The sequence below is a fragment of the Thamnophis elegans genome, chromosome 9 (assembly GCF_009769535.1).
Source record: "Thamnophis elegans isolate rThaEle1 chromosome 9, rThaEle1.pri, whole genome shotgun sequence".
Classification (NCBI taxonomy): domain Eukaryota; kingdom Metazoa; phylum Chordata; class Lepidosauria; order Squamata; family Colubridae; genus Thamnophis; species Thamnophis elegans.
In genome coordinates, this window is record NC_045549.1 from 32,234,327 (window position 1) to 32,248,518 (window position 14,192).

Here is a 14,192-nt window from a genome sequence, read left to right on the forward strand (position 1 = left end):
ACACCTAAATGGACCACCTCAATCCAATTCAACATGCATTAACTGGAAAATGCTTCTACTTTTGTTTTCTTGGATGGGCATGAATACATATTTTCTTGACTCCAGTTTCGCTTATCAGATACTTGATTATGCCTTACAGGTGCTCTGGTGGATCAAGGTGTGTTTGAAGAATTAGCTCGGGATTATATCCCACAACTCTATGACTGCATGCAGGATTTGGGAGTCATCTCAACCATCTCTCTTTCATGGTTCCTCACGCTCTTCCTCAGTGTAATGCCTTTTGAAAGTGCTGTTGTGGTGGTAGATTGTTTCTTCTATGAGGGTATAAAGGTGATATTCCAGTTAGCACTAGCTGTGCTAGATGCAAATGTAGAGAAGTTGCTGAACTGTAAAGATGATGGTGAAGCTATGACAGTGTTGGGAAGGTAAGTACTCTAATTGCAGATTTTCCTTCCATTCAATTACATTCAGAGCAAGTCACTTCCCCCACTCTTTCAAATTAGTAATTTTGCATTGCCAGACGCTTTTCATATAACACAGTTTAGCTCTTAGCTCTTAAGTGGAGCCTTTTGGCTTTTAGTGTCCTTTCTTACCAATTAGTCTCTGCTAGCCACTTTACTCCAGTGTTTATTTTCTTTTATTCTTTTGTAACTTGATTTAATTATAAGAGGCAGTTTTCTGCAGCGTAAAGTAATTCCTTTAGTGCGGCATTGTCATTCCTGGCTGCAAGTAATGCCCAAAGAGAAGTTTGCCCAGCCTTATTAATAGAGGTTTTAAAATAAAAAATTCCTGGGATTTCATACATGCAGAGCAGAACTCAAATATACCTCCTTCAAATGAGTAAACTATGTTTTTTAAATCTTTTTGAACAATTGTGGCTTTTGTTGTATTTAGTAGAAGATTTAATCACACATCGGCACCTATCACTGTCTCAAGTTTCAATTATCTGTGCATCACTCTGAAGTGGTTTAAACCAGAATGCTATTTAAATGTGTGTTGTAAAGACTAAGCTTCAGCACTGACTTTTCACGTGACTATCTAAAAATAAAGCATTTGTTGATATTTTGTTCCTTGAACCACGAGTATGTGCATATATTTCCAAAATGATAAAATGCTGGCAACAATATGTAGCTTGCAGGGAAATCCCTTAGTGTAGATTAGACACACTTAGAATAAAATTGGCCTGTTGCCAACCTGGCCAAATCAGCTCAAACAAACTGCTACTGTCCTTATTGTTATAGCAGGGAATGTTGTGGTTAGGTATGACAAAAGCACTTTCTCTGTCTGTTTACAAAGTGTGGAAGAAAGCTTTGGTTGAACAAATCCATGATGGCTGATGGAAGCCTGTATTTGTAGCCGATTTTGACCATGGCATATGGAAGACTGTGATTTGAAATACGAGAGGATTAAATGAGCATGAAGTGACAAAGAAAAATAGATATGCATTTGCTTTACAAATGAAGAGGAAGGAAAATATAATAGATCTGAATGAAATTGGTGAACACTATTTGATGACATAATAGATGGGAAGAAGATGAGAGTGCATAAAAGTAACTAGGTCATTTGGAAATCCGTGTATGAAAGATGAGTAGGGACTGCTTAGAAGAAGTCCTGTTTGTTCTGAATATATAATTTAAATATGACAAAGGAATGAAAACAAATCTAAAGGCTTAATTGATGTGATCATTTATTAAAAGAATTGAGAGAATAAGTGAAGCTAGAATATTGATTTGAAAATAAATATATCAGAGACCAAAGTAATTGTAAATGACAGAAAAAAATGGAATGAACAACTTGCATGTAAATGGTAAAAAAGCTAATTAAAGATGCAGAAATGAATACAGAAATGTTAAGATGTGTGAGGGTTGATAGAATAATATCAAATAGCATGTGGTGTGGAATGAACATTTGTCAAAATAGGCAAAATGACTGACCAAAATATTTTTTGTTTACTTTGTTAAATGGCAGCAAGAGTAGTATAGATCAAGGGAAACAGAAAAGTAAGCTTCATGTGATAGGAATGATTTAATAGTTAAGTAATATGTGGTAAGAAGGGATAGGATCAAGAATGAACTAGTGTTTGACTAATACAAAGTATGCTGAAATGGCTGGTTATATAAGAAGAATATATTAGTAAAAATGGAATAAGAAAGCAAGTTAATGAAGAAAATAGGAAGGAGGTAGAGTTGGGTTTATAATTAACTGTAATTCTTTTTATTGTTCATTCATTTTAAATTCTTCAGTATACAATTACTTGTTCTATTTCTCCACTGTGTATAATGTTTACCACAAAAGAAAACAGCATGATGGGTATACATGTACCTTCCTTACTTTGCCCATTTTTCTTACTTTACTTTTTTCCTTGCCCTACATTTTTCTCCTCCTCTTCACTATCTCCTTCCATCATAGCATTCAAGAATCATTCAGGTGCAACCATAATGTGTATTATAGAGGTAATACTGTAGTAATAATGCTAATTTTATAGGACTGGTACAAGAATAAATATAGTGATTTTTGTGAAAATTTAGAGCTATTTAGGAAAAACATTTAAAAATACCCTAATCTGTTTTCAACTTTTTGCAGTATGCCTATGTAAATAAATATATGAGAAATTGGAAGTGGAACATCATGTATTTTTACACTTGAATTAAAATGAGGTATATTATTGCTTTTTCTTGCCACCTGTAGGTATTTAGACAGCGTGAGCAATAAAGACAGCACCTTGCCGCCAATTCCTCACCTTCATTCATTACTGAGTGATGACATAGGGCCTTATCCTGAAGTAGATATATTTAGGCTCATCAGAACTTCCTATGAGGTACCATAATTTCATGAACATATTGGTAATTAAACATGAGCAGGAAAAAATACACCCACCAAGCAAATAATTTGTCAGATTCTAGCTTCCTCCTCCCTAATCCTTTGTCTCCATGATGTGTTGGAATATTATGGCTGTTATCTAATCTGGCTAGAAATTCTGAGACTTTTTCTGTATTTCCAACACGTGGAAATGAAGTTGGGAAAGCTGCTCAACACAGAAAGAACAGGAATTACTTTTGAATTATATGTAGACAATCCATAACATTTAAGAGGTATTACCTTACCTGAAGATATAAAGAAAATGACCATGGGGGAGGGGGGAAAGCAGAGATAGTTGAAATGAGTTCTAGTTCCCTGTTGGTTTCCCCATTTGTAGGCAGCTGGCAGAGAGTGTTGAAAATCACAATTACTTAGCTGTGCCAATGTTGCAGTAGCCACAATTTTGAAAATATATAATTGCTGTAAAGATCCTTAAAATTTCAATTATTTTGGAATAATGCACCCAGATTTTGTCTGCATTCTTTTAAGTTGGCAAATCTGGGGTTCTTTAATTCAAAAATTTGTATGCTACAATGCGTTGTTTGGGTTAGTGGAAGATTTGAAACAGACAAAAAGGAGAGTTTTAGTAGTATACATATACTAAATTCCCTTATTTGGATGAAATTATTGTTGAAATTAATAGAATGCATTCTTAAATATAGGATTGCATTGCTACTGATTGCAGGGTTTGTTTGTTTGTTTATTTATTTATTTATATCCCATCATCATTGTTTTTATAAATAACTCAGGGCGGTGAACATATCCAACACATCTTCCCGCTCCTATTTTCCCTACAACAATGAAGTTGTGATCTCTGGGATATGCATCTAGAATCCAAATGCTTTTAGGACTGAAATGTTTAAAATAAATAGAAATTATGCCTAATTAATTTGTCTTAGATATATGACCTTAGTATTGCTACTAAAATTTCCTGTCCTTTTCTTTTTATATGATGATTTTTCTGGCATGTCAGAAAATTTTAATTTGCTATTTAAAAAAAGGAAGATGTAATCTATTATGTATTTAGAGTAATGATAATTGACTGAGGCGATCGTTCCTTGAACAACACTCTTTATTGTTAACTACAGTGATTTAACTAGAACAGAACATAGAACTCTGGTTTGACAGCTATTTATAATGCAGCTGTCAAACCGGCAACCAATCAGAGAACGATGTGCTCCTGTTGACGATGCACACGCGAGTCAGCCAATCCTGACACCCGCTGGTGTTGATTGACACTGCGTGGTTGCCATGGCTCGGACACAACATAATCCCTGATTTTACATTTAGTCATACCTTTAATCACATCTTAGGTACTTTATTTAGGTAATGTCTAAGTGAAATTATCTTTTAGTGTATTTTGTATCTTACATTTTGCAGGAAGAATGAATGTTATTTTTTTTTCTATTAGAAATTTGGTACCATTAGAGCAGATTTGATTGAACAAATGAGATTCAAACAAAGGTTGAAGGTCATTCAAACCCTAGAAGATACTACTAAACGAAATGTGGTAAGTTCTTGGGTGTTGTTCTTTGAATTTAAATATTAAAGATATTTAATATATTTAATTATATGTGTTTAAAATTTCTCCTTTTTATATTTTGAAGGTACGAACCATAGTAACTGAAACTTCATTTACAATAGATGAGCTGGAGGAACTTTATGCCCTTTTCAAGGTAAGCTTCAAATAGCTGTCTTGCATCTATGTTATTTATAGCAGATACCACACTTCATTTTTCTTACTAAATCCAACTTAATAGTTTCTAAAATAATTTCATGAGCCAAAATGTGCTACTGAGAAAATGTTTAATTTATAAAGCAGAATGTTTTCATTTCCCCTTAATGTACAAGGATATGGTATTTAAATTACACTTTAAAATGAATGAAATACTTATCAGGATAATAAATCTAATTGTTTATTCCTATGTAGACAATATTTTTGTGATCATAATCAACAAAACAAAGGGACCCCAATTAATTGTTTTCACCCTGAAAAATTATCATAGCTGCACACTTGCTATAAAACCAGATTTGACGTTACAGATTAAATTGTACCCAGAATACTCACTGGATTTGGGGATTCAGCTTTCTTTTAAATCAAGTACTGTAGTAAATCTCAAGCAATAATATATCTGAGCAGATGGCAATTTTCTGTTTAAAAAGGCAGATATAAATATAATCTATAATCAGAAACACATATTTTGTTTTTTTATATGTATAAACTACCAATTCTCTAGGCTGGTGGCTAACTTTTTTATGTGCTGAGAGTGGGGGCACGCACACCCATAATGCAATGTGCCCCACATACTGCCCCCATGTCCCCCTGCCCACATGCATGCCTCCACCCCCGCACTTGTGTGCGCAACCCTCTGCCCCCTGTGCATGCACATGTGACTCCCGCATGACCCCCGACCCCTGCATATGCGTGGCAGAGACCTCAAAACCAGCTAGCCAGCAGGAGGTGCACGTGCATGTGGAACTGAGCTGGTGTGATAGCTTGCATGCCCCCAGAGAGGGCTCTGTGTGCCACCTTTGCCATAGGTTCGCCATCACGGCTCTAGGCAACGTCTTTGTAAGCCACCTGTGAGAGTGAGTTGAGTGGCCATATAAATTTTCTTAAATAAATAAATTAAATTAAATAAGCATACAATAGACTTTCCTTCAGGATATATTCATAATAACAAATCTGGGGAATCAACTAGGCTAAGAGATATTAACAGGTGCAAAGTTATCCAGTGAGTTCAATACTCAGATGGGGATTTGATCTTTCATTCAAAACCAAAATTTTAATACTGGGTAACATGGGCTTCTAGATTACTCCTTGTCTCAGGTGTATGAAGTGACACCAGTCAGTGGTTAGGAGGACAACAGTTTTGGAACTTAATAACAGACAGGCCTGTGATGGTAGAAATATGTTGGTAGAAACATTTCTGGATGGAGTTTGTCCTATTTCTGTGTCTATATTTACTTCCAAGAACTGTGACACTGAATGAATTAATGTTGTAGCTAGAACTTGCTTATAACAATACTAATACCAGGCAATATGAAAAACATTTCTATATTAAGGTGTTTTTAAGATGCATAATCTGTGATGAGGGAAGGTGTTGCTGAACTAACTACAGAGATTATAATAATTTCACATGCCTTTTTTTTTTTATCAGGCAGAACATCTCACTAGCTGCTATTGGGGAGGCACCAGCAATGCTACTGACCGTCATGATCCAAGCTTGCCTTATTTGGAACAGTACCGCATAGACTATGAGCAGTTCAAAGGGATGTTTACTCTTCTCTTTCCTTGGGCATGTGGAACTCATTCTAATGTTCTAGCTGCACGTTTGTTCAGATTGCTGGATGAAAACGGAGATTCCTTAATTAACTTCCGAGAATTTGTCTCTGGACTTAGTAAGAACAAAACTGCTTATCTAATGGCATTTGGCTTTTTTAATCACCATTAACTATAAAATTATTGTCTGTCATGCAGCCATTCTTGAGACATTATAAAAGGTTATGTGTCTCTCTGTGGGTTTTTTTTTTTTTTTTTGCCATTGTTTATATTCTTAGTTAATACTCTTCAAATCCTCTTATTCGTAATCTATTAGTAGAAATACATTCCCCTTTCTGGTGCTATATAGTATGTGAGTCAATAACTATTATTTTGGCTTTGAGTGCACAATTCATTTAAAGTCATCACTGAATATATGTGTACAGACAGTCTCAAAATTTATTCTTTATGAACACTGAATTGAATTAAAGAACAGAAAATATTGAAATGGACCTCAAATCCCAGAATTAATCTGTATTTGAATTGGTATATAAAGCAATGCCTCTTTAACTATATTAAAGGAATGTGTAATCAGCTGAACTTGATTACAGTACTGTATATGTTGCCCAGTTAGCAATAGCAATAGCACTTAGACTTATATACCACTTGTGTGGTTTTTAAACCCTCTCCAAGTGGTTTTACAGAGTCAGTATATTACCCCCAACAATCTGGACCCTCATTTTACCCACCTCTGAAGGATGGAAGGCTGAGTCAACCTTGAGCCGGTGAGATTTGAACACTAATCAGCTAAAGCAGCCTGCAGTACTACACTAACCACTGCACCACCTCGGCTCTTGATCCAATTTATCTTATTTTTCCAAAGACCAAAGGTTTACAGATAGGCCTTTGTTACTGTGAGATAAAATAATGTTAGTTACTCTAGAGCAGTGATGGCGAACTTTTTTGGCTCTCGTGCCAAAAGCAGGGGGAGCGCAGGGGGGTTGTGCGTGGGCATGTCACACCCATAATGCTATGTGCGCAAACACTACCCCATTTTTGGTATGGTTTTTTTCACCCTCCCCAGGCTCCAGAGGCTTTCTAGGAGCCTGGGGAGGGTGAAAACAGCCTCCCTGCCACCCCAGAGGCCCCCCCAGACACCCTCCGGAGGGCACAAAAAAGTTCAGGAATGGTGACTTCCGTTTTGTCTGTAGGGGCGATTTTTGACCTCTGGAACCTTCAGGAAGCTTCCTTCTCAAAAGAAGGCTGAAGTCAGCTGGCCAGTGCATGCATGGACGCTGGCCAGGTGACAGGGCAACACCTCACGTGCTCTGACAAATGGCTCCGCGTGCCACCTGTGGCACGCGTGCCATAGATTCACCATCATGGCTCTAGAGAAATAAGATACTGCATCTTTCTTCATAATACAATTGTAGATTTTGACACTGAGCAAAATCCATCTCCTGGCATTGAAATCTCACCAGACAAGGAGAGCATCTTCATTTGGATTTTGCTGGTCACTCTATTCTACCCAGATATGCTGGCAAAATACCTCCACCCAAAACTTACAGAAAGGGAGATAACTGCTGGTTAGTGTACAAAAGAGTGGATGAAGTAATATTGCCTGAAGCTGTGCTTTTAAGTCTAGATTTTGGTTGCGAATGGTAGTGTGTAAGGCCACGTCATTGGAATGAGTAAAGCTGTGATTTGCTGGGCTTTAAAGGTTCTTAAAACTAGGAATTTTGCACTGAGGTATTAAGTCTAACAGGTTCAACTATCTGGAAGCAAGTATCAATGATATTAATTGTTTCATTAATTGTTATGTTAAATTGATGACACTTAGTTGATGAATATATTTAGGATTACTACAATGACTCAATTATTTTTAGGTGCAGCATGTCATGGAGACCTTACTGAGAAACTGAAATTACTTTATAAAATGCATGTTTTGCCAGGTATGTAAGCATGGGGTAATTCCAGATAGCTTAATATAATACCTTTCATGTAAAATCCTGTGCCATTTTAGGTGATGGTAAGAGGAACTGTAGGGATTGCCATTGCTAAGCGATGCAGTCACATGAGATCATGCTTTACGACCGCATTATTTGGTGATGAAAATTCTGGTTCCAGTTGCCATCATAACTGGAGGACTACCTGCAGGGGTGGGATTCAGCTGGTTCGGACCGGTTTGGGCGAATCAGTATCTCCAATGTTCAGCTGGGAGCGAACCAGTTCGCTCCAATGATCAGTTGGGCCCACCCACCTGCGTTTTACTTATCTATATCCTCTCAGCTGATTCGTGTGGCAGAGCAGACTGCCGCACCTCAGCTGTGTTACTCCCCAGAAGCAACGGGGAAGGTAAGTTTTGTTAAAACTGCACATGCGCATGGAGCGCGTATCAGGCATGGGCACGCGCGAAGCACGCAATCACTGAACTGGTTGTTAAACTGGCAGGATCCCACCACTGACTACCTGTGTAGTATTCCAGCTATAAATGATAGATATGGGGATGCTTGTGTAAAATATGAAATTCGTTGATGATTTCTCATACCTGTTTGTACAGATCCGTCTTCTGATCCCGAAGAGCCAGATTCAGCATTTGAAGCAACTCAGTACTTCTTTGAAGACATTACACCAGAGTGTACACAGGGTAGAAAGATGTGTTAGTTTTCTTGTTCCTGACTAAACATACTGATAATTTTTTAAAGTCTCCCCTATCTTCAAAAAAAAAACCAACTAGCTTGTCTGCGGAGAGGAAAACAACAATTTTAACAAGATGGCTTTTAAATGTCGCATTATCAGATTCTTACAATGACAGATTCAGGAAGCAAATGTGTGAATTTTACATACAAACAGATGGCTTGCCAACACAATTTATAATATTAGTTTCTAAACCTGTAGTTCATGATAGATCTAAAGGTTGGTACCACAAATTGGATCAATATATTTATTTATTTGAATCCTGCCTTGTTATTTTTTACAAACCACTCAAGGCAGCAAACATATCCAGCACACCTTCCTCCCCCTATTTTCTGCACAACAACCCTGTGAAGTGGGCTGGGCTGAGAGAGAGAGTGGCTCAAGGTCACCCAGCTGGCTTTCATAGCTAAGGCAGAACTTGAACTCGCAGTCGCCTGCTTTCTAGCCTAATGCCTTAACCACTAGACAAAGCTGGCTTTTTTGTTGAGAGTTTTTGTTGGGAAGATAATGGTAGATTAAAATAATATCCATGTCAAGATCAATTTTACATGTAGTCATTTTGATAGAAATTTAAATATCATGCATGTTTAATAAAATTGTACATGAACAGATAAATATGAATATAATTGTACAAAAACAAACACACTTTCTTTTTAATGTATTTTCCCAAATTGCTGAAAATACAGTTTGCACAGAACTAGTTATTAATTAATTAAGGTAGAAGAAGAACGTAAAACTGGAAATATTAATTATAGCTATTCAATAATGGGGGATACTAAGTGCAGCTTCATCTTCTGCAATTGATACAGTAAAATTCAATAGCCTTATTGTTTGTTACAAACTAATGATTGAGGCAGTGATCAATAGAGAAAGGTTGTTTCATTTTAATATGTACTTCTGGTACAGAGTTGTAGCTGATTCTTTTTTCCCAAAGATTTTTCTTTTCTCAAATTTTTTTAATTAGAATTCTTCCATGAAACAGGGAAATTGGCCCTTGAAAACACAAGTATTTAGTCCTGGAAAACGGTTTCACCACAAAATCGCGGAGGACAAAATCGCGCTCGACGAAAGCGCACATTTGACGTCATCACAGCGCGACGAAAACATCGCGCTGTGATCGAAAAATGTAAAATAAAGCTAAAACCTTACCCTAACCCCCCCAAACCTAACCCTAAACCTAACCCTTAACCTAACCCTAAATCTAACCCTAAACCTAACCGTTAACGTAACGCTAAACCTAATGCTAACCCTTAACCTAACGCTAAACCTAACGCTAACGCTCTCAACCTAACCCTAACCCTTAACCTAACCCTAACCCTAACCCTAAGCTAACCTTACCTTTATGTGAATCGGCTTGCTTTAATTTAATTTATTTCAATTTTTAATTTTTTTCGTCGCGCTGTGATGACGTCACATGCGCGCTTTCGTCGAGCGCGATTTGTCCTCCGCACTTTTGACGGGTCACGCTGGAAAACCTGCTAGATACACGCTTCTCCTAGTTTGCAGCAATGATCAACCTGCTTGATCTTGAGAAAGAAAACCAGGCTCAGGCCTGATTACTATTTGAACCCCCCAAAATCCCCAGGCATTAGAATATTTGGGAAATTGAAAAGCACTGAAAAGAGTGCAATGATTAATGCTGTAAACAACAATAGCAAACAAGGAACTCTAAAAATCAAGTTAAGGTAGTAATTAGGAATTGGAGTTTTACTTAAGAGAATCTTGACTGTAAATTAGGCTACTATAACCTTCACATTTTGAAAAAAGAGTGTTTATATATTCATTCTTTTATTAGTTGTTGCTGTACAAGGAAGGAACAAACATGGAGCTGAAGAGGGATTTGTTAATGTGAGTTTGAAAACAGAAAAGGTATGCTGTTCATTATCTTTACCAACATCACGGCTATTTGGGGAATTGTATTTGCACCATAATCAGATAAACATTACTGTGTTTTGGATAATTGATTGTAATAGGAAGAAGAATTCTCAAGAAAATAAAAATTGCCTTAAAATCTGGAATCAAGAGAATAAACCCAAAGTCAAAAATGCAAAGGACTTACCTAAACTAAATCAGGTAAGTGTTTCTTTGAAAAATGTAAAAATTAGCATACACATGATGCTAAAAGTACATGATCAGTAAAGCATATACAGTACATAGCTTAACCTTGGGATGGGATTAAAACTTGAAAGATTTAATTCCAATTGCAGAATGTCCAAATTAAAAGGGGGAAGTAGGACAGTGGGCTTCCTTGATATTCTTCTCATGCACTGTATTAGAGGTGAGCCACCTCTAATTGGTGGAGCTTCACTTTTTCATTTTGCCCCGCCTGGAAGCCTCATATGAGTGGATGGGGCTAAAGATTTAGGACATTTTGGGCTACACATTTCACTTTTAATTAGCTAAACAAATTGCCACAACACTTGCTTTTAGGGGCTTTTAATGGGAGGGATGCAACAAAGCAAACTATTCTATCACTAGGAAAGTGGACTTATTTTTCCTTTTTCTTCTACATCTTATATATGTTTATTAAAGATGAAAGGTTGGGAACTTGCAAGAGTTGTATACCTATCATGTGCCCAAGAATAGTATGCTTGAATTGGATTGCATGCTAAATAGTTAAAAATCTTTTTTAAAACAACTTTGCAAGATTACACTGTTATTGTTAATCATTATCTAGAAGCAAGTACTCCTCAAAAGCATGTGTGTGTGTATATATAAAAATAATCTCTTACAAGGTAAGTTTTCACTATGGAGGTATTCTCTTGGGCCCAGCAAATAATCTGGGAACTCTTGACAATGTCATTATTGAAACTAGACAGGTGTTGTCTAGTGTCTGTTGGAAGAAAAACAGCTGGGAGCCCCCATCTAACAGTTGGATTTGAATAGGATAAACAGCTGCTTAACAAAAAAGCATTATATTTATCTTTTACATCTAGGAGCAATTTATTGAACTGTGTAAGACCATGTATAACATGTTCAGTGAAGACCCCAATGAGCAGGATCTTTATCATGCAACTGCAGCTGTGACAAGTTTGCTTCTAGAGATTGGTGAAGTTGGTAAACTGTTTAGTGTCCAATCTATTAAAGAGGCTGAGAATACCAGCAAAACCATTCAGAATGTGCTGATTCAGAAGAAAGGGAGCCAGCAGTACCATCTTGACCGACACAATCATTTTCAAAATGGTTTTCTTGATGAAGAGGAGAATATTTGTGGTGACAGTTCACAAATGGAGGATGTTAAACTGGAAGATTCTTCTCCTAGGGATAATGGAGCTGGTTCTTCCATGTTAATTTCTGATGATGATACTAAAGATGACAGCTCCATGTCTTCATATTCTGTCCTGAGCGCAGGTTCTCATGAGGAAGAAAAGTTACACTGTGAAGACATCAGTGAAGACACTGTTTTGGTACAAAGCAGCAACCCAACTTCTCTGCCAAGAAGTAGTAGTATTGACAGAGACTGGGCTATCACCTTTGAGCAGTTTTTGGCTTCCCTGTTGACTGAACCAGCACTTGTGCGGTACTTTGATAAACCAGTGTGTATGATGGCAAGGCTTACTAATGCTAAGAATGTGCGGATGATGGGAAAACCCATAATATCAGCAAGTGATTATGAAATCTCTACTATGTCGGGCTAAATGGACTGGATAAGTAGGGTTTTTTAAAATTCTTTTAGGTTTTTGAAATATTTATTATAGCCTCTACAGGTCCCGGTGTTCACAAAATTTATTAGTTATTGTTTATGTAAATATGTTGAGATGTACAGTACATCTATTTTATTTTGAATTATTATATTTTCTGTTATGGGAAATATCATTAAAATGCTTGTCTGAATCAGTTGAAGGGAAATCATTGTTATTGGTATACGTATTGTTAGTCTTGCTATCCCTGGATAAATAGTGAAAATTTGTCCAGTTCTAATTTAATGAACATTATGTATGTTTTTCAGACAGATCTGAAATCTATGAATAAGGAAGGAACCTGAATAACTGAGAGCAGTGCAAGCACAGAGTATGCTGCAGTGTGTCTGCAGAGTTCCTTTATAATATTTCCTTTTAAACTTGGTAGAATAGCACTGTGTTAGTATAGCTTTTGTGCATACGGAGTTGCTTCCCTCCAAATTAAATTAAGGGGAAAATGGACAGGAACTCCATGTCTGCACTGCAGCTGTTGTGCTTGTACAAAAATAAGTTAAGAAAGAAATAGAAAGGGATGCTGTCAACTTGTTTAGGATTGAAAAGTAAACTCTTCAGCTTACCTGGCAGGTTTCTCTCCATATAATTTTTTTTAAGAAGGCTTGTTATTTTTTAATACTTTTTAAAACATTCTTCAGGGATACTGCCAGGAACTTTCTTGATACCTGTCAACATCATGACCTAAACAATTAACGGTACTCCTTTTTTAAAAAAATAGACTTTTAAAAAATTCTGTAGATAATTCTGTCTTATTGATACTTTAATCCTAAACATCATAAACTTAGTGTACTGTAGATGACAAATTCATAACCAAATTGCATAATCCTTCATTACAACAGTTATTAGCAAGAATGTAACCTGTAAAATAGCTGCAAGAAAATGTAATCAAATGTTTGAAAATCTTAATGAATGAAATTGTCACTTTATTTATAATTAACAGAATGTGTTGAATGACAAATGGAGCACCTGCACTTTGAATTCTTGATTATTTTTCAGAACCATTAGTTGGACACATCCCAGTAGTAGAGAACATGCAGTACAAGAAACACATACCCAAGTAATGACTGAATGCCAATAGAGATGTGTTCTGCTCTTTGCACCCTGTCTATTCAAGGAGGAGAAGAAATAATGCTTTAAGTAAACCTATACAAATACTCTCAATATGGGCCCAATTCCTATGTTAGGACAGGATTGTGTCTAGTCTTTTTACACATTCATTGGTGACTGAGTATGAGTAATTTTTATCTACTTTGACTTTGCTGTCTTCAAAAAAACCTCATTTTTCACTTTATGTATTGTATATTATTGTAATTATCCTTTTTAAAATTAAAACCTTGATTTGATTCTTATTTAGAGTACTTAACTGTCTGCAGTGTTTTTTTCAGACGGGAAAGCTGAATGTTAGATTACAATTCTGCTAATCTATTTTCCAACAGAATTTTAAATTAGAAATTTAAATTTGGCACCGGACAGTGATAGCCTCTACAGCAGATACTTTGAGGAAAAAGTATTCAGGGTTTTTTTAATCAAATTTTAGGGGGCGGGCGGGGGGGGTTTGATTTGGATGGCTCAGATAGGCTTGGGGGAGAGTTTGCCAGGGCACAGGCCAGAGCTAATTAAGGGGCGCGGGTCGGGAGTGGGAAGGGTGGGATTGGGATTCCGGGGGAGACATTAAGCCA

General features: G+C 36.6%; 1 protein-coding gene across 4 annotated transcripts in view; it reads left to right on the forward strand.

Moving 5' to 3' along the window:
- The window catches only part of TBC1D9 (TBC1 domain family member 9), a 52,105-nt gene extending 38,234 nt beyond the window's left edge, over nucleotides 1–13,871 (forward strand). For 3 of the 4 annotated variants that reach the window (XM_032223998.1, XM_032223999.1, XM_032224000.1), the window contains 9 exons: nucleotides 140–425; nucleotides 2,689–2,818; nucleotides 4,271–4,369; nucleotides 4,467–4,535; nucleotides 6,021–6,261; nucleotides 8,008–8,073; nucleotides 8,682–8,780; nucleotides 10,614–10,891; nucleotides 11,755–13,871. In XM_032223998.1, coding sequence (XP_032079889.1) covers nucleotides 140–425; nucleotides 2,689–2,818; nucleotides 4,271–4,369; nucleotides 4,467–4,535; nucleotides 6,021–6,261; nucleotides 8,008–8,073; nucleotides 8,682–8,780; nucleotides 10,614–10,891; nucleotides 11,755–12,456 — 1,970 coding nt within the window. In that variant the 3' untranslated portion in view covers nucleotides 12,457–13,871. The remainder of the gene's footprint in view (nucleotides 1–139; nucleotides 426–2,688; nucleotides 2,819–4,270; nucleotides 4,370–4,466; nucleotides 4,536–6,020; nucleotides 6,262–8,007; nucleotides 8,074–8,681; nucleotides 8,781–10,613; nucleotides 10,892–11,754) is intronic. The other variant, XM_032224001.1, reaches the window with a different exon arrangement.
- The last annotated feature ends 321 nt before the right edge of the window (nucleotides 13,872–14,192 follow it).